General features: G+C 38.2%; 1 protein-coding gene across 2 annotated transcripts in view; it reads right to left on the bottom strand.

Moving 5' to 3' along the window:
• The window catches only part of HOMER1 (homer scaffold protein 1), a 68,712-nt gene that overhangs the window by 34,331 nt on the left and 15,238 nt on the right, over positions 1-19,143 (bottom strand). Inside the window, exons 3-6 of one of the 2 annotated variants that reach the window (XM_054397726.1) lie at positions 17,522-17,614; positions 11,403-11,545; positions 3,459-3,464; positions 2,957-2,973 (exon numbers count right to left, since the gene is read on the bottom strand). In XM_054397726.1, the coding sequence (XP_054253701.1) occupies positions 2,957-2,973; positions 3,459-3,464; positions 11,403-11,545; positions 17,522-17,614 (259 nt within the window). The remainder of the gene's footprint in view (positions 1-2,956; positions 2,974-3,458; positions 3,465-11,402; positions 11,546-17,521; positions 17,615-19,143) is intronic. The other variant, XM_054397727.1, reaches the window with a different exon arrangement.

Below are 19,143 nucleotides of genomic sequence, written 5' to 3'. Positions count from 1 at the left end.
CACTATTTCACAGTGCTACAGAGCAAGATCTGCAAAGACAACCACCCTAAATTGAAGCTTATCACAATGAATGGACTACATGTAATGTTTTGTTATTGTGTACTTGAGAAAACAGACTCCCAGGCATCCCAGATACTTTATTTCAGCACCTTCCCTCAGCTCCATCTTCCTTCAGTTGCCAAATGGCTTAAGAACTGATTTTAAAAAAAAGCCCTCATATTCTAATTCATTGCTGCTTTTTGCCAACTCAATTCATTACAAACAAAACTTGATGGCTGGTGTCACTGTGAAATATTTGATAATGCCTATGAATTGCCAGTTGCACACATCTCACCAAGTGCTATTCAGCAACTTAAATTCATCTGAGTCCCCTGTTATAAGATCAGCACACTGATCAACACAATCCCTTTTCTGCCTGTACAACAGATTGTCACTAGCATCTACATTGATATTAAAGGAACTCACTAGATGTGATAATTTTTTACACTTCCCTAAAGCATAAAGCTAACAGAAAACTACACAGAATCACAGAATGATGTGGGTTGGAAGGGACCGCTGGAGATCATCTAGTCCAATCCCCCTGCCAGAGCAGGTTCACTTAGAGCAGGCTGCACAGGACAGCATCTACGTGGGCTGTGAACAACTCCAGAGATGGAGACTCCACCACATCTCTGGGCAGCCCATTTCGGTGCTACATTGTCCTCAATATAGAGAAGTTCCTCCTCGTGTTTAGATGGAACTTCCTATATTCAACATTGTGCCCATTACCTCTTGTCATGTTACTTGGCACCACTGACGAAAGACCAGTCCCATCTTCCTCAAACCCACCCTTTAGGTATTTATATGAATTGATAAGATCCTCTCTCAGTCTTAATAAACCAGGGAGCCCAGAACTGGTCACAGTATTCCAGATGAGACCTCACCAGGACAGAGCAGAGGGGGAGGATAACCTCCCTCAACCTGGTTGTCACACTCCTCTTAATGCATCCTAGGATGCCATTGGCTTTCTTGGCCACAAGGGCACCTTGCTGTCCATCTGTTATCCACCAGGACTCCCAGATCTGTCTCTGCAGAGCTGTTTTCCAGCGGATCAGCCCCTAACATGAGGTTATTTCTCCCTAATGGCAGAAAGTCCATTACCTCAAAGCGTATGTAATATTCAGAAATGGCTATCTGTACATATGTGCAGCTTCTCATATCAGAAGTCCATGTATCTCATGATCCAACGCTACACCCGAGATAATGCAAAAGGGAGAGTATCATGTTGGTATCAGTAAGAGAATAACTAAACTGGTATCGGTGAGAAGCACTCAGCAGAGCTCCACCTTCCCTCAAAGACTTTTATTTCCCCCTCAGGTGTTCCACTGGCTTTATCCCTGCTGTGTAAAACCCAACATATATATCCTTTCTCTCAGAATAAAGCAGAGACATGAGGTACAGTAACACACAGATCTTTCAGAAGAGCAGAGGAGCAGGCAAAACAGAAACTGTATCTGGTGTAGGCTAGAAGGATGAAGTGACTTGGAAACACAAAGAGATTACATCTGAAAAGAACTGTTAACTGAGAGGTTTGGGATTGCTTTGTTTTGTTTGTTGGAGTTGGGGTTTTGTTTGTTTCAGGTGACTTCATTTTAGCTCAAGTCTTCCTAGTAAAGCAGGAAACTAATTCCTGGTATAAAGAGTCATTAAGTGGTTTGGGCTGGAAGGAATGTTTAAAAATCATCTAGTCCATCTTTCACAAGATGCTGCTCAAAGCTCCATACAACCTGACCCTGAAAACCTCCAATGATGGCGCATCAACTTCTGTAAGAAACATGTTCCAGTCTCTCATCACCCTCACTGTGAAAACCCTGGGTGAAGACACTGAAGTATTGAAGCAACTGAACAACTGGAGATGTTACTTCATTAAAAATACACACAAGACAAATATTCAAGAAAGTATGGGTTGGAGGGCAGGTTTGTGTGGGCTTTAAAAGAGTAAGGCTGTGTTTTGAGAATATGTGGCTGCTATGAGTTGTAATGTATTTTAATGTACCAAAACTGACAGAAAGCCAAGTTTTTCTCTTGCTTTCTGAGCTTTTTTCAAAGCTGTTTTCTAGTTTGTGGACTTTGAATTTAAAACTGTTCAGCAACACTTCAATTTCCTTTACTTATAAGGAATATGACAGAGGCATTCTACCATGACTATAACACCTGTAAATTACGTTAAGTTCATCCATGTTCCCTATATTGATTTCAGAAAATAATCCAAAACTGACAATAACCAAACTGCAAGATGAGTAAAATACAGAAGAATCAAAGTAGAATAGTGAAGCAGGTTGGTCTGCAGCATACTTAAAAGTGACCTGAAGGCAACAAATCTTAAACTATTTTTAATTTCCTTTGTCTAAAACTGTGTAACCTTTTCAATAATTTCTACGCGGATGGGAAATCCAAGTCTAGACTGTTCTCCAGTTTCATAGAAAAAGCTTGTAACTACAGAGTCCAGGCAGAGACAGAAAACAGTCTGGAAAAGTTTCTTTAGAAACCATATAGATGTATAAGTGTTGTATTTTGTGTTGGTAAAGATAAAGGGATAAAGTCTTGCACTTGAAATGGAACAGCTACATACCAGCTACAAGAAACCTTTATCTTCTAACTTTTATTTTCTATCTAACCTTTATCTACTATACCTTTGAGTGGCTTTTGGGGCATAATTTAAAGAAGTCTCTTGGGAATCCCAGAACCACAGAAATAACCAGGTTGGAAAAGACCTTTAGATCATCAAGTCCAACCTATCACCCAACACCACCCAATCAACTCAACCATGGCACTAAGTGCCTCATCCAGTCTTATTTTAAACAGTTCCAGGGATGGTGACTCCACCAAGTTCCTGGGCAGCCCATTCCAATGGCAAAACACTCTTTCTGTGAAGAATTTCTTCCTAACATCCAGCCTAAACCTCCCCTGAGACTGTGTGCTCTCGTTCTGTCACTGCTTGCCTGGGAGAAGAGACCAACCCCCACCTAGCTACAACCTCCCTTCAGGTACTTGTAGACAGCAATAAGGTCTCCCCTGAGCCTCCTCTTCTCCAGGCTGAACAACCCCAGCTCCCTCAGCCTCTCCTCACCGGGCTTGTGCTCCAGACCCCTCACCAGCTTTGTTGCCCTTCTCTGGATACGTTCAAGCAACTCAACATCTTTCTTAAACTGAGGGGACCAGAACTGGACACAGTACTCAAGGTGTGGCCTAACCAGTGCTGAGTACAGAGGCAGAATGACTTCCCTGCTCCTGCTGGCCACACTATTTCTGATACAGGCTAGGATGCCATTGGCCTTCTTGGCCACCTGGGCACACTGCTGGCTCATGTTCAGCCTACTGTCAATCAGTACCCCCAGGTCCCTTTCTGCCTGGCTGCTCTCCAGCCACTCTGTCCCCAGCCTGTAGCACTGCATGAGGTTGTGGCCAATGCATACAACCCAGCACTTAGATGTGTTGAATCTCATGCCATTGGACTCTGCCCATCTGTCCAGCCTGTCAAGGTCCCTCTGCAGAGCCCTCCTAGCCTCTAACAGATCAACACCTGCCCCCAGCTTGGTGTCATCTGCAAACATACTGATGGTGGACTCAATCCCCTCATCCAGATCATCAATAAAGATATTGAACAGGATGGGGCCCAACACTGATCCCTGGGGGACACCACTAGTGACAGGCTGCCAGCTGGATGTGGCACCATTCACCACCAGTGTCTGGGCTCTGCCCTCCAGCCAGTTCCTAACCCAGCGCAGAGTGCTGCTGTCCAAGCCACAGGCTGACAGCTTGGCCAGGAGTTTGCTGTGGGGGACAGTGTCAAAGGCCTTGCTGAAGTCCAGGTAGACTACATCCACAGCCTGCCCCACATCCACCAGGCAGGTTGCCTGATCACAGGAGATCAGGTTGCTCAGGCAGGACCTGCCCCTCCTAAATCCATGCTGCTGGACCTCATCCTTTGGCCATCCTGTAGGTGCTGTGTGGTTGCACTCAAGACAACCTGTTCCATAGTCTTGCCTGGCATTGTGGTCAGGCTGACAGGTCTGTAATTCCCTGGCTCCTCCTTCTAGTCCTTCTTGTGGATGGGCATCACATTGGCAATCTGGGACCTCTCAAGTGAGCCAGGACTGGTGGTAAATGATGGAGAGTGGCTCAGCGAGCTCATCTGCCAGCTCTCTCACTATCCTAGGATGGGTCCCATCTGGTGGGATCCAAGTGGCTCAGCAGGTCTCTAACTGCTTCCTCCTGTATTACAGGGGTACTATACTGCACCCTGACTCCATCTGGCAGCTTGGGAGGCCACTTGTCTGGAAGACAAACTATCCTACTATTGAAAATTGTGTCAAAGAAGGTGTTAAGTACCTCTGTCTTTTCCTCATCTTTTGTTACTGTATTCCCCTCCATGTCCACTAAGGAGTGGAGGTTCTCCTTGCCTCTCCTTTTGCCATTAATATATTTATAAAAACATTTTTTATTGTCCTTCACAGAAGTGGACAGTCTAAGTTCTAAATGGGACAGGCAAGGCATGTGTGTGTGGGATATTCTTACTGGCAGAACAGACTGCCAAAGCAAAGTTTTATTACAAATACTACAAATTCCAGGCTCTGCAGAAAGCAACCATCTCCTCATTAAGAATTAATCCCAGGTGGAAGGTATGGACGTGAATGGTTCACATTATCTTGGTTGTGAAATACTTTCATACACCGAATTTCCTAACCAACTAGGAGGAGACAATGATGTTTCAGTGATCAGACTCTGTGAAGAACATGTTTGTTCTGCAAAACATCCCCTCTGGCTTTTTCCCCCCCTCCTGTTAGTAGCTTCTCAAATAAATTGGAAATTTTTTGAGACTCAAGGGATCAATAGATATGTGGGGTTTTTTCCCCAGTAATTTTAGGTGTTACTGGTTTTCTGTTTTTCTTTAATGGTGGCTGAAAAGTGGTAAGTATGCACTGTAGCTTCTACTCTACACAGGGCATGACATTTGTAGTTTCAAAGTATCATGACTTTCCACAGCGTATTTTAAAATAAAAAGAAGTTTTACTTCCTTTCAAAATTTTTCATTGTGATTTTCTGGTGAACAGTGTATTGAGACCTAACACTTCTCAATTTGGGTCTCAGTTGGAAATACTGACTCAATTTCAGCAAATCTACCCAGAGAAATCTCCACTGTATCAAAGACAATACCTTGGATGACTCTTTCATGGTGTCTGGGGAGAGTTCAGTTTGCAGCTTAACCCTACTTACTACTGGAAAGGTTTCCTATGATGACACTAAACAATATCAAAAACACTGATGGAAGTAGGTGCAAAGAAATCATGAGTTATCAGCTCTCTACATCAGATCTTCTGTAACTACTGTTTTAATTCTTGAAAATATGGCTGTGTGACTGAGGTTACAACTCACAAAACACCAGATTCTAAATAGTACACATACAATTCACATCATAAAACAAACCTCACAGACACTGCTTACAAACGTAAACATTCATACACACTGGCATCAAAATTAAAAATAAAAAAAAATAATTCAGGTAAATAACTAGGAAAATCTAGAACAAAAGAACAGTTTCTCCACCAATGCCTAAAAATGACAGCCACTGTGTACTAAGAGGAGAATCTGAGAATGACAAACACATTTCAGAGAACTGTATTCTTGAAAATACCTAACAAAATCAATGATTGCGAATTAATGGACACAAGGAGAACAACAAAACAACCACCAAAAACACAACAAAAATCCAAACATCAACACAAACCACTCACCCTGCAGAACTTAAATATCATATCCAATTCACAAAGTTAAAGAGTATTAACAAACAATATTTTATCTGTAGTCTGGATAGGTTGAATGCAATGGATGCATTTTATAAAATCGAAGTCTATCCCCTACACCCCTTAGGCAACAGATGTCTTTTTTTTTTAATTTGTTTTCCCCCCTCTGCTTTTACTGAGGGGGAAATTACATGGTATGGGCAGTATGGTTTTGCTTTTATTTTTTTTTTAATATAATCTAATTTCAAACACTCAGCTCACATCATCTGAATGACCCCTTGGAGCTCTTACTAAATGGCAGGAAGTGTGTAAATCCCATGCTCGAAACTAGAACGTGCTTAGGTGCACAAGGGAGGTGGTAAAATTACTCTCTGAAGTGCTAGGCTATTTTTAGTTTTGGCTTTCATCCATTTCACCAGCCATTAAAATCAGCTCTATTAATTGCAGAGTTTCTTCATTTTGAAGAGCTAAGCACCATGACCATTCTGTCAATAGCTGATACTAGTCCTCTCCACCTCTCTTTCCATTACTAGAGATATCTTATGAAAATGTTACAGGACGAGCTGTATTATGCTGTTTGACATGCCCCTGGTTTAAAACCATGCCATGGTTTACTAGATGTTCAAACGATACCTTAAAGAATTTTCTGAAACTGTCCCAACCAGGAAAGTCAGACATAAAAAAAAAAACAAAACCAACACCACACAAGGTAATATTCTCTTTTCAAATTAATAATTTAAAGGATAGCCTGATTCAGCTAGATTCTAGCAGCTTAGGCTGCAGTGCAGGAGTAAAGGAAGCAGCAGGAATTGAGTCAGGGAGTGAGGGGAGAGCAATTCCTCCCCGTGTGCTTCTTCGACAGACCACAAATATCCTGCCTGTGAAGCACAAGAGTCCAAAGAACAATACAGCTACAACCTGCAGAACATTAAACAAATGTTGGTTCTCTGCTTACACTGACAGCAAAACATACCTACCACATTTGAGTTTCTTCTTGAGTATGCCTCAAAAAATAATAACCTTTTCTCAACAGAGTAACTGAATTTACCTCAGGTTCCTCCGGTGTGCCCTAATGCAGCACAATTCATTATAGTACACAGCATTGTGAAGACAGTTACTACCTTTTAGGTTACAGAGAAACCTTTTTAGAAAGCCTGGCTTGATCAGTCTTCATTCTAGAAGATTTTCAAAACTCAACTGGATAAAGCTTAGAGCAGTCTGATCTGATCTAATAGCTGACCTTCTTTGATTAAGTAGCTTGGATTTCAGAGCTCCTGAGCTTCCTCACAACAAGGAATTATTCTATATTTACATTAAATAATATTCATAAACAAGAATTTAAAAATGTAAAATAACACTACTTTGTGAGGAAGCTATATATAACCCTATAAAGAACATCCAAATAGTAGGATTTCAGTATAAATTCGAATTACAAAACCCCAGAAAAATTAACTCAAAACTTTTCCTTAAAGCGAACCTAACAGTTCAGCATGCTCCACAAAGTACCTTTACTGTAACATAATTAAAATATTTAAGATTGTAGAGTAAGTAGTTTTAACACAGACAGTGAAAAATCTACTGAACAGATTTCTGCATACAACTTTTAATGAAAACTCAGTGAAGGAACATGAGCTAGCAGCCGAGTGTTCTGATTCGTTTGTGGGGTTTTTTTTTGTCTTTGTTGTACAGCATTGGATTTACATGCATCTAGACAATAACATATCTAAGATACAAACGTCATTTAAAATAAGTCCATTTTCACTAAGGCAATGAGTTGAAATTCCCTATTAGAGTTTTAATACAAAAATAGGAATTTTAACGAACAAGCAACAAACACACACATATATATTGTCTGATCAAAACATTATGTAATGTTTCTTTATGTATTACAGGAAAAAATGAGGTAACAGGTTCAAGTCATGGTTGACAGAAAATCAAAGACTTTAAAAATTTGTTCCAGAAGAATCCTCTTACATTTTGTTTCTGAAAGCCTGTTTTATCAGCTTCATAAGGAGCCAAAAATGGAACAAAGCTTGCTATGAACAGATGTATTCTCTCTGAGGGTGAAAGAGCAACTTTCACAAACAGTTGCCAGAAAGACCCAAGCAGTAGCTACAGTGTTCACCAGATACACTATTCAGTGTATATTCTAAGGCTGAATAAGCCTAGTTTAGTATTTCTTTGGGCTCATTCATACAACCAGGAATTGTATACTATATACCGTTAGGATAAAAACTTGTACTTTAAAGCCAGTCACATCAGAATTAGTTAAAATTTTGTAGCAACTTTTTTCTCTCCGAACCAAGGAAGATTTATTAAGAATGAAAATATGTACAGCTTTAGTCATAATTATTTTAAGTATTACATTTATTAACTAGCTTTTGTTTTGTTTTTTATTGCTGTTTTTTTTTTAATATAAAAAAGCTTTCCTGGACTAGCTATCATTCAGAAAAGGACTGATCTGTGTGTCTGCGAAGATTTTTTAAAATTCTAATGCCAAACTTAGGCAACATTTTACCTTTATTTGTCCTCACAACATTTACCAATGAGAGGAGTGCTCAGGCTATAGTATATTATAGAATGGGGGATTTCCTAGACAGTATTACTTCACAATTCAGCATTAGCCATCATAGTTTAAAAAAGGCAAGATGTTTAGTTACGAGAGTTTACCTTCTGTGCAATGCTCTTAAAAGCAATTAGGCAGAGTTGCACTCCTTCTGAACAGCATTAGGACTTCCCAGATGATAATAAATTGAAGCAACTCGACTTTGGCTGTATTACGTTCATGGGATATGAATGGGATTTTATCCACATGCTGGAGAATGCCCATTTAAATACTTAACGATTACTTACTGAAATAATCAGAAATTTTAATAACAAAAATGGTGACTTAACTAATGCTGGTTTCCAACTTTTGGGTACAAGTGGTCAGAAAATAATTATAAATACCCATGTAGTCTGCACCTACACTGCTGAAATAACAGGTCCCAAATACTTACACTAAGACATAAAAAGTGCAAAGATCACCTGCAGAAGAGGGCATATATGGCCAGCAAGGATGTTATAACAAAACCAAACTGAGTATTCTTCAGGTGTGCAAATGAAAAATGGCAAGCAGTAAGATGTACACTAAAGCATGATCTCCAAGCCTGTGATTCCTGACTTTGTTAAGTCCTGTGAGACCCTTCCAGTTCAAAGACAGGAAAACTCCTTACCTATATCACTGCCTTGACAGCAATCCGCTTCAAATCTTTACTCTTGTCCTCTGCCACAGTGACACCTGCATTTGTCTAAGCTTGGTGATTCTCTGAACAACAAAGCACTTCCCACCTCATCAGGCACCCTTGCCTTGCTGCAGCAGCTCATGCTGCCCATGAAGCTCCAGGACTTTCCCTCTGGCTGTCTGGAGTCCTGCAGTGTAGTACACCTGCTTTCCCTGTGCTCCTGCCTACACTGGGGCCACTCCTTTTGGTACTTCACGAGAAAGTATGTGTCATTAATGCCAGAGCAGAATATAGTTTTCCTGTGTATGGAAGAAATTAACTTGCTATGGTAGAGTTATTTCAGTGAAGTACCTCAGACAACCTCAGTCTCATATTCCTTACAGGTGAACTTGCCTTTTCCTTTGAAAAGTGTCTAATGGTTGACCAACAGCTCCTGGAGTGAAGGTAGATATGTAAAAAGCACAGCCATGTACAAGACAATGCTCAAATGCCCTTTTTTTCCTTTTTTTTTTCCCCTTCCTCTTAAATCAGAGCAAGCAGATTGCCTGCAGAAAGCACACTTTCAGACAGTACTAGCAGCTAGGTATGTCTAGATAGTATTATGAAATGTCTCCATAGAAACATGCCCATTTAACCAGGACTAACACAATCCTGGAGGGTCTACTTTCCCTCTCTTTCATGCACAAGTTTCATGCATCTTATTTTTATTAAATAAATCATCTTTATTTATCCGTAATAAAAACCTTATCTAGACCAAATACAATTTATTTCAAAATGTTTTAAAAACTGGCACTTTCTTCAGTAATAGCTCACTAAAAAGCGCGACCATTAGCAAGACAAAATTCTGGTCTTTTTGAGAGTCATCATGAGCAGTGACCCACAAAAAATGCAGAGTTATTGTCAGCAGACCAATTCTAGCTAGTATTTAACATGACCAGAAAAGAAAAAAAACAAACAACAAACCCAACCCCCCCCCCCAAAAGAACAAAAAAACAGGCACTCATACTCCATAGATGAAGTAGATATAAAACTCCAAAGCATGTGAATGTTTCGTACCCTCTGTTCTACACCATCAAAAACTTTACCTCAGTAGTTTCAAAATATATCTTCAGTCACGCTCAATACAGAGCAAAGCATACTGGCATACCTGAAAACTTATTTACAGACACATCAGAGGGGAGATCTAGCACCTATAATTTAAAAATAACCCAAACAACATTACTCATGTGTGGACTTTATCACAACTCCTTTTCACAAAATATTAATAGAGAATTCCAACACACAAACAGTATAAATGAACTCATTACAGAACACTGATAGATGTGCAACATTGGTAATACTTCAACATGCACATAGCACTCTTACAAAGCACCATTTCTTCTAAAACATATAACAGATGCATTGCTGACAGTTGAGTATAAAAATAAACACGATCACTCTGTTAAAAAATTAGTGCCAAAGTACAATTTTTTCTCATTTGAAAATGTGTATTATTTTTTCAAGATATGTTTAAGAGTATTCTTTCACAAAAAAAGAGAAGTCATGCAAAATTCCAATTCCACCTCTGCAATCTGAATTGCATGATGTTATCAGACATGCTTGTATTCTGCAATCTTCAAACAAGAGCTATTAAAGTCTGATTAATCTGAAATAGATAATGCCCAAAAATTAGTTCTAGTGTTTCTAACTCTGTTTTAAATTTATTAAATATCTCAGTTACTCTTCATGGTCTCAATACAGTATGCGTTTTATCAAAAAGTAACCATTCACAATCATTTCTAGTAGGCCAGCTAGAAGCCATCTTAAATCATTATTTGTATCATTAAATAAAAAGTCCTAGCTTTCTTAAAGAACAGCACAGCAGAGCATTCCTAATGCAATGAATTATAACTCAGTATGAAGCAGAGCTACACTTCTCATATATTTTTAAATAATTGAAAACAGTTTTCAACTATCAGAGAACTATTTGATTAAAGCTTGCTCTAAACTTCACAATCCAGAAGTGTTGCAAAAGTTTCTTCTCTTCCACAACTTGCCAATGAAAGGTTGGCATCCAGTCTTATTTAAAGAACAGTGCAAAATAATTTACTCAGAATATTCTATGAAACAATTCATTTTATTAAGAAACAATGTTTCCTGTTAAAGGGACACCTACAGTAACCAGTGTTCAAGGGCTTGCATTCATCTGATTAAAGTAGCATTTCCCCAAGTTTTATTCAAGGAGATTTTCTCAGACATGTTTTTCCCTTAAAACAAAGATTATGTTGGATTCTAAAAGCCCATCCACTTTTATTTTGAAGTGCTTGGCTTTGGGGATTTTTTCATACAGTATGGTCCCTTTAACAAGGAAGGAGATGGATATCACTTAATCAGGATGTGGGAATGGAATCTGTACCTATGGGTAAATGGCAATGCGTTCTGGGTTGGTTCAGCCCTTGGTTCTGAGTTCTGCGTCACTTCCGGCGTCGCTCTCTCATCATCTGTCCCATTAATACTCTCTGGTGTCAATGGAGACTGAATATCCCCTCCAGCTGATTCCTTAAGTAAAGCAAGCACATTAAAATTACAAACTCACCTCTCAGGAACATTCTGTGCATATAAGCACTAACATTAATTCTTAAATGATACATACATTTCAGGTAGAATTAATACCCAGATTTTCTGCATCTTTCATAGTCATATTTCATCACACAAACATTGCCTAACACAAACACGACTGGCCTATGAATGATTTGCAAGTAACCTGCTTATTGAAGATGCCTCTCTCTTACCCAGTATTAAATTCAGCCTTCACCATGCCACACAAGGGGTGACTACTGACACCTCAAGTTCCTGTCTCTTAATTTGCACTCCTAACACAGTGAAACAAAGAATTCTAACAGTTGTTTCAAACTCTAGCTTTTGCATTAACCAAAGTGAACAGTGACAGGGCCATTGGTAGTACTTTCACAGTTTCACCTATGAGCCATATGTAAAGAGTATCTGAACTCTTGCAAAATTGTTGTAGGTATGTTAGCTTGACCCAGCTCTTGCTGGTCATGGTCTTATCTGGAAAGAAGAATACTCCAGCTACAGCCTGGCAGCTTCTGCTACTGCTATGTAACTGGAAAAGTGAAAAATTTAATGGCTGCTGCCCAGCACAGGCACTAATGTTGCGTTTATTAATCATCCTTCACGGCATCAACATGTACATTTGTGCTTTGGCCAACAAATATCGTTTGCTAATTTCTAGTCTAGTCCCTGGAAATAACTTTTTTCTTTTTTTTTTAATATAGAGTACACACTTGTATCTCACATCCTAAGTGAGAACATTACAGGCTTTCAAGTTTAAGTCATTTAATTTTAGTATTTTCTATCCTACTATATCCTTTTTCAAGTTATGATTTTTGTAGGATATAAGCTACTTTGAAGTATCTTAGAAGACTATTATTAATCAAGTGGTTGCATTTAAATCTAAGACAGAATTGTTTCATGACTAAAGTTCAATAGATGTCATGGAAAGGTGTTATACAGCAGAGTTGGGTTGAATTCCAATATTTCCAAAAGATAAGCATCTCCTGTGGCCACAGCACCTTCTACCATCCACACAGGGAAGAGACTAAACTGCTATTTAATCTTATTAAACTAAAGCTCAGAGTCTCTGGAAGGTCAGCAGCACCTCTTCCAAGTAATTTGACACTCTGCATAGGAAGCTGAAAGGAAACAATCTCAGAAGGAATTGAAAAGGATCTGAAGATGGTCATGATCTTACAAAACTGGGGTTTTGTTTAGGGCCTCCACTAGTAGCCTTCAACTGGTTTACAAGGATAATGCTATTTGAAAGCCAATACTTTATCTGATCCTACTTCTATATGAAGATGCTTTCCTTGACTCTTGATACTTAACTAGATGGAAAAACTCAGTTCTTTTAAAGAAAGTATGATCTGGGTGTCATCATTACCTTCCACAGCTTTCTAGCGTCCCTTAACCAAAAACATTGTTGTTCCACTGTTTTCATTGCTCTTCAAATTACAATAAGCATTTGCAGCAAAACTATTCCAAAATTTTGCTTTTAGTCTACTATATTTCTCACATAGTAAGAGACATGTAACTCATTCTACAACTTGAATTAGTAGATGATATTAATAATGACTTCCAAGTTCTATGATATATTAATTTAGCATTCATCAAATTATACAATGCACATACACCAATGTCTCCATTCTGCACCTTATTGAATTCCTGCTGATGAAAGTGCAGAAGTAATTGGCTTCCACTGATTTAATTTCATAGATATAAACTGATATTTATAGTATTTTTATTATAGGAATGTAAAAAAAAATTCAGGAAGAATCTTGTTATTTTATACTAAAAATCATTATCTTAAGCGTTCATACTTTAAAATTAAAAATTAAATCTTGATTTTTACATAACAATTTTACTGAACTGAAACGGAATTTAAATTAAGTGTGAAAGGAGAGCAAAGATAGCAAGATAACCAGGCAGATTAATTATTTTATATAAATGATATGGCTTTGTCTATTGCTATCCTGTGATTAGAAAAACAGTTTCCACTGACATTAAATGAAACCGTTATGGACCCAACAGTTTCTCTTTTATTTCTTCCTCTGCCCAAACTATATGAGATATTCTAAAAAATACAGATCACACCCTACAAACTCTGGATGGCTTGTATCTTTAACCTAAAATTCCTACAATACTGTTATTAGATATAAAGCCAGAGTCTAGTTATACAAAATGTTTTAAATGTGAATGCATAAAAATCATTTCAGTGGAAGAAAAGCAAATGTGCAAGTTCCATCTAGGCTTATTTGTCAGTAAAACGCTTTCATAGACTTCTAATGTGAAAAAAATTCAAATCACAGGAATTAATACAGACAAACACCCCAATCTAAAGGTTCACTGCCTGCAAACTCATGGGAGGCTGGTTTTGTATATACAAGAGAAGCATCAGATTCTAGTATGTATTTTTTTCCACCAGTAAGACAGGCTAGTCAGTGCTTTCACATGTTCACAACTATCCTGATAAATAATTTATCTGTGGCCAACTATAATGAGGTTGGTTATGAATAAAGCAACAGAAAAAGCCAGTAATACTGAAAAACATTTAAAAAATGTTCACAGGTAGTATGAGAAAGAAACATTCTTATGAAATATTCATACGTAATGAAGTTTTTATTCCATACCATTGTGGCTTCACACACTCACTCCAGTCAGAATTGAGAAAGAAACCGTGGCCAGCTTAAAAAGACATTTTCACCCTTCCCTTCCAGATCATAGAGGAAGTTAACTCAGTTCTAACATTCAACTGTATAGACATTATATGAAAAAACCCCAGTGCTTAAATTGAAAATGACAAGTCCTCCTGTATATCAATGATGGATTTTAAGACCTGGTATTTCCCAGGTCTTAAAGCAAGGTCTTTCCCAGCTGCAAGCAAGTATTTAATGCATTTGAAAGAAAGGACTAACAGCTCTCCTGTGGTATAAAATCACTACTGTATCAAATATAGGCTTCTGGGATATACTGAACTTCTAAGTCATTCACCAGTCCTGGCCCTACACATGGACTGAGCATTATCATTTTCCTATATAAGAAGTAAATGTGAGAGTTTGACTCAGGTGTACTCAGCTCTGGTGAGGCCACGCCTTCAGTATTGTGTGCAGTTTTGGGCACCACAATACAAGAGACATGGAGGTGCTGGAGTGAGTGCAGAGGAGTGCAATGAAGCTGGGGAAGGGCCTGAAGAATGAATCTTATGAGAAGTGACTGAGGGAGCTGGGGCTGTTTAGTTTAGAAAAGAGAAGGCTGAGGGGAGACCTCATTGCTCTCTAAAACTACCTGAAAGGATGTTGTAGAGAGGCTGGTGCTGGTCTCTTCTCACATGTAATTAGCTAAAGAACAAGCGGGAATGGCCTCAAGCTAGGACTGAGTAGGTTTAGACTGGACATTAGGAAAAAATTTTTCACAAAAAGAGTGGTCAGACATTGGAATGTGCTACCCAAGGAGGTGATTGAGTCACCAACCCTGGATGTGTTTAAAGATCATTTGGATGTGGTGCTTGGGGATATGGTTTAGGGGTAAACTTTGTAGAATAGGATTATCAGTTAGACTTGGTGATCCTGAGGGTCTTTTCCAACCTGAATGTTTCTGTGATTCTGTGACTTTACTATTTAGGAGTTTGTCAGAGAGTTTGCACTGTCCAAAAGAGCTCTGGCCCAACTAATGAACATGCAGAATTCCAGTAATGCCAAGCAGTAAAAAAATTACAATATAATCCAAATATAACAGTTTTGATATGCAGTATCTTCCTGCATATTATGAATTTAATGCAGAAGGTTATCTGCAGGTTAAAGACAGCAGAGGGATTGACACTTGTAGCTAACTGGGTTACTGTTACAGAGCTCGCTACTTACACTGTCTCCCAATGTGTCTTCTGTCAAAGCTTCCTAAAATAATCCCTGCAAAGCCTTGACTGTCCAATAAAAAGATTTCTTTCCGCTGAACAGGCAACAGGCAACACCTCGATTAGTTGCCTTGCAGCTACTTTTTGGCAGATGATCAAATGACAGTAAGTACACCTTCAAATGTCTCTCAGGTCTCACCTTCCCTCCCCACTACCAGCACCCATCTTCCCACCCACCCTTTGAATAAGCCCCAGCAACACACAAGTGCTGCAGCTTGCCATGAAGCCATCACTTCTTATCTGCTCCAAATTCCAGATTTCCTGATGCAACTCTCTCTGGGGAACTAATGAGAAGCATTAAGTATGTGAAAACTATTATGCTGATGTGTCAGGATCTTCATTAACTGTATCTTTCACAATAATATGCTAACTTATGAACACCACAAAAAGCCAAGAGATGAAAAGTAAGGCCTGAATATGACATTATTTTTAAATAATAATTAAATAAAAAATAAATAAATAAGTGCAGTAATTAAATTGCAGTTCTCAATATGCATTACAGAATCACTCAAGGTTAACATTTCTGTAACTGCCTACAGTATAAAACATTAGGTTCCAAGTATAAAAGGAAATCTCTATACAGGAAAATGAAAAAAAACTAATAGCTCATATATTTTAAGAGAAAGCTTTAACCCTGGGCAGCTGCTAAACAAAAGCATCTTCAAATTCATGTTCAAAACAAATAACAAGTCCCATTCAAAGGTGTCTAGACTATTAACGTGTCAGAAGAGAAAGGAGAGTAATTGTTTTGACTGTAACACTGAGTAACTGCAAGCCTGGCTGAAGCACTTCAACTCCTTCTAAAGCCAAGTGTATATTAGACTGTAACACTGAAACACTTACTTCCTTTATCTCTGTGTTCATGAAATTTATCAGAAATTCAGAGACAGTCATGAAAACCAATACAAAAATGACTGACTTATTTTTCTTGTTGCAGTAGAACAAGCAGTTTTCAGTTAACAGCAAAAACTAAGCTAGCACTTGGGCAAAATGCTGGAAAAATAACATGACGTTGGTTCAATGTGTATCTTCTCATGGTTTCACTGACTTCTCTTGGAAAGACATCAGATGGCACCTTTCGGTGGGTAACAGAACTGTTCATGCAGCATGCTGCAAAATGCTTGTCATCCTTGCTCTGTCAGTGATCAGAAGCATATTACAGTGCAAAGCATCCAAGAGATGGACTGAATAATGAGATACACTTAATGAATGAAGACTACCCAGAAAAAAAGTCCAAGCTGCATTCATCCCACTCACTCAGGTACTCTGCTGCACTTTTAAAGCTGTCTTGTTTTCCACGAGAAGGAATTGCCTTTGTCTTCAGTATTGCTTAAAGCAATGCAAATAGTGACACAGAGAGCCAGAAATATGACCAGGGATGCAGGAATGGAGGGGCATAAAAACCTCATGTAATTTCTTTTTTTCAAGGAAAATTCAAAGTACTAATTTTTGAGTAAATTATTTTTAGACATGACTAATGTAAATATCACTATATTAATTTATCCTCCTGTTAAGTCTGTATTAAGCCACTTCAGGTACCAGGTACCTTTAACAAACTCTTCTTTTACATTGTGGCTAACTAGTAAAACTCCAGAACCACCACATGAATCTGTCACCTCCCTTCAACACACTGCACAAGTGAATACCACACAATATGAACTTTGAGTTTTAACATAATGAAGCTTCTGTAAAAGTTTGATACAGTGTGCCACGTGAAGTTTCATAGATACAATAAGAAAACACACAAGAGGTGTTTATTATAGATTTACTTACTATAAATTTACTTCATTTACCATGTTTTCTGGGGAAAGATGGAAGAAAGGAATGAAACTAAACAAAAGGCCAATTTTATTTTAAAGCAAGTCCCTTTGACACTTCTGTAATACTTCAGATGTAGTCTTAAACTTCTGGACATTTCCAGCTGACAGTTGAGAGTATTCAGGGTGACTGGGAAGTACACAGTTTATTTTTTAATAGCACATATGTGTAAGATATATTAAGTTTCACAGACAGGAAGTACTAAGCTTAAATCAGGTAATATGACTCACTTGAGATGGTGTACTTGTTAGCTCCATCTTTTCGTGGGATTTTTCCTTTGCTAGTCGTGCAGCTTCTTTGAACTCCTGAAATTTTTCAGCAAACTGAAGGTACATATGTGAAAAAAAAAAAGGAAAAGAGAAAGAGTAGGCATGATGTAGTACATTACATGCAGAACAGAATGCTCTACTTAACATTTTACAAAGTCAAATTCTGTGAATTGCAGAGTGATACACCTTTCAGTACCTTTCAGGCATAACATACACTGGGTTTATATCAGGAAAATTATGATGCAACAAAGTTTGATTTGTTGCTGATAGTGTTACAAAAAACTTCACCTTAGAGATGGCTAACAATAGTGAAAGACTACCTTACACAGTTGCTTCTAGCTGGTTTTACTCTTCTCCTGATAATAAATGATCTGTTTCTGAACCCTGTTGTGATCACTATTAGCCTAGAGCTCCATTCTTTCATGACTGAAACAATACTGATTTCTTCCAAAATTTTAACAGCATTTATAATTTCAACAGCTTATTAGAAAAGCCGCAATGTGAATACTGAGTCAAGTTCATTTCTCGATTGTTCACTGGCATCAATGAAGGCAAAGAACAAATTCACTGAACTAAAACACTTGCATATACGGAACACTAAATTCATGTTGAACTGCCATACAAAGCCTGATCTCTGTGCTATATGCTATATACACCTCTTCCAGAAAATAGCTAAAGCAGCCATTTAGAGATACATGTACCCTTAAACTTGAGAGATTAAATCAATGTATTAAGAACAGGGCCTAGTTTCTCTGGCTAGAGAAAAATCCAGCTTCATAGATCTCAGCTTGGCACTACACTAACTGCTATAGCAGCCAAGCATTTGGTTTTGTTTCCTACTGCTTTTATAGAGAATGCTATCTTGTTATGATCAGCTTAAGACTGAAATGATTCTGCAAAAACATTGGAAGCTTCACCAACAGCTCCTAAATCTTTTCAGCAGCAGCTGAAATGTTTTGCACTTCATTTATTTGGAAGGAACAAAGGCTGCTACCCTTTGTATGACATAATCTTCACTATTATTTTTCAATCAGAACTCCACTTGCTATGTAAGACCTAAAAAACCTTCTTGTCTTTAAACTTCTTCTCCTGATAGGCTACTAGTATTTGAAGAAATACCCTTTGTCTCCACTTGCATCCTACATTTCATCTGTCAGTTATTTAAAAGCATACATTTCCTGAATACAGGAAACAAACGATACCAGTCCCAAAGTCTCATTCATCATCAAAAAAAATCCCAAAACAGATAAAAAAGTTGGCAACAGATCACCAGAACTAGATGATACTTATTTAAGACATGTACATAGACCTCAATGTCTGATGGGTAATCTGCTATTTAAACCATCTCTAAGACTAGAAGACTAGTAAACAGAAGACATCATGCTGAGGTTTAGAGTAAGTGGCTGAAGAAATATAATGCATTAAATACCTCTTCTGTGTAAGAGAGGGAAACTGAAAAAAAATGTACTAGATAAACAGGTATCATTGTAAAAAGAGCTAACAAGCCTAATGTAGTGGAAATTTTCACAGATTTACAAGAACTCTTTGCGACAGCAAGGTGATAGATAATAGCCATCTCTTGA

Source organism: Indicator indicator, chromosome Z (assembly GCF_027791375.1).
Source record: "Indicator indicator isolate 239-I01 chromosome Z, UM_Iind_1.1, whole genome shotgun sequence".
NCBI lineage: Eukaryota > Metazoa > Chordata > Aves > Piciformes > Indicatoridae > Indicator > Indicator indicator.
The sequence above is the reverse complement of the archived record's forward strand: the minus strand, read 5'-3'. Positions and strand labels throughout refer to the sequence as shown.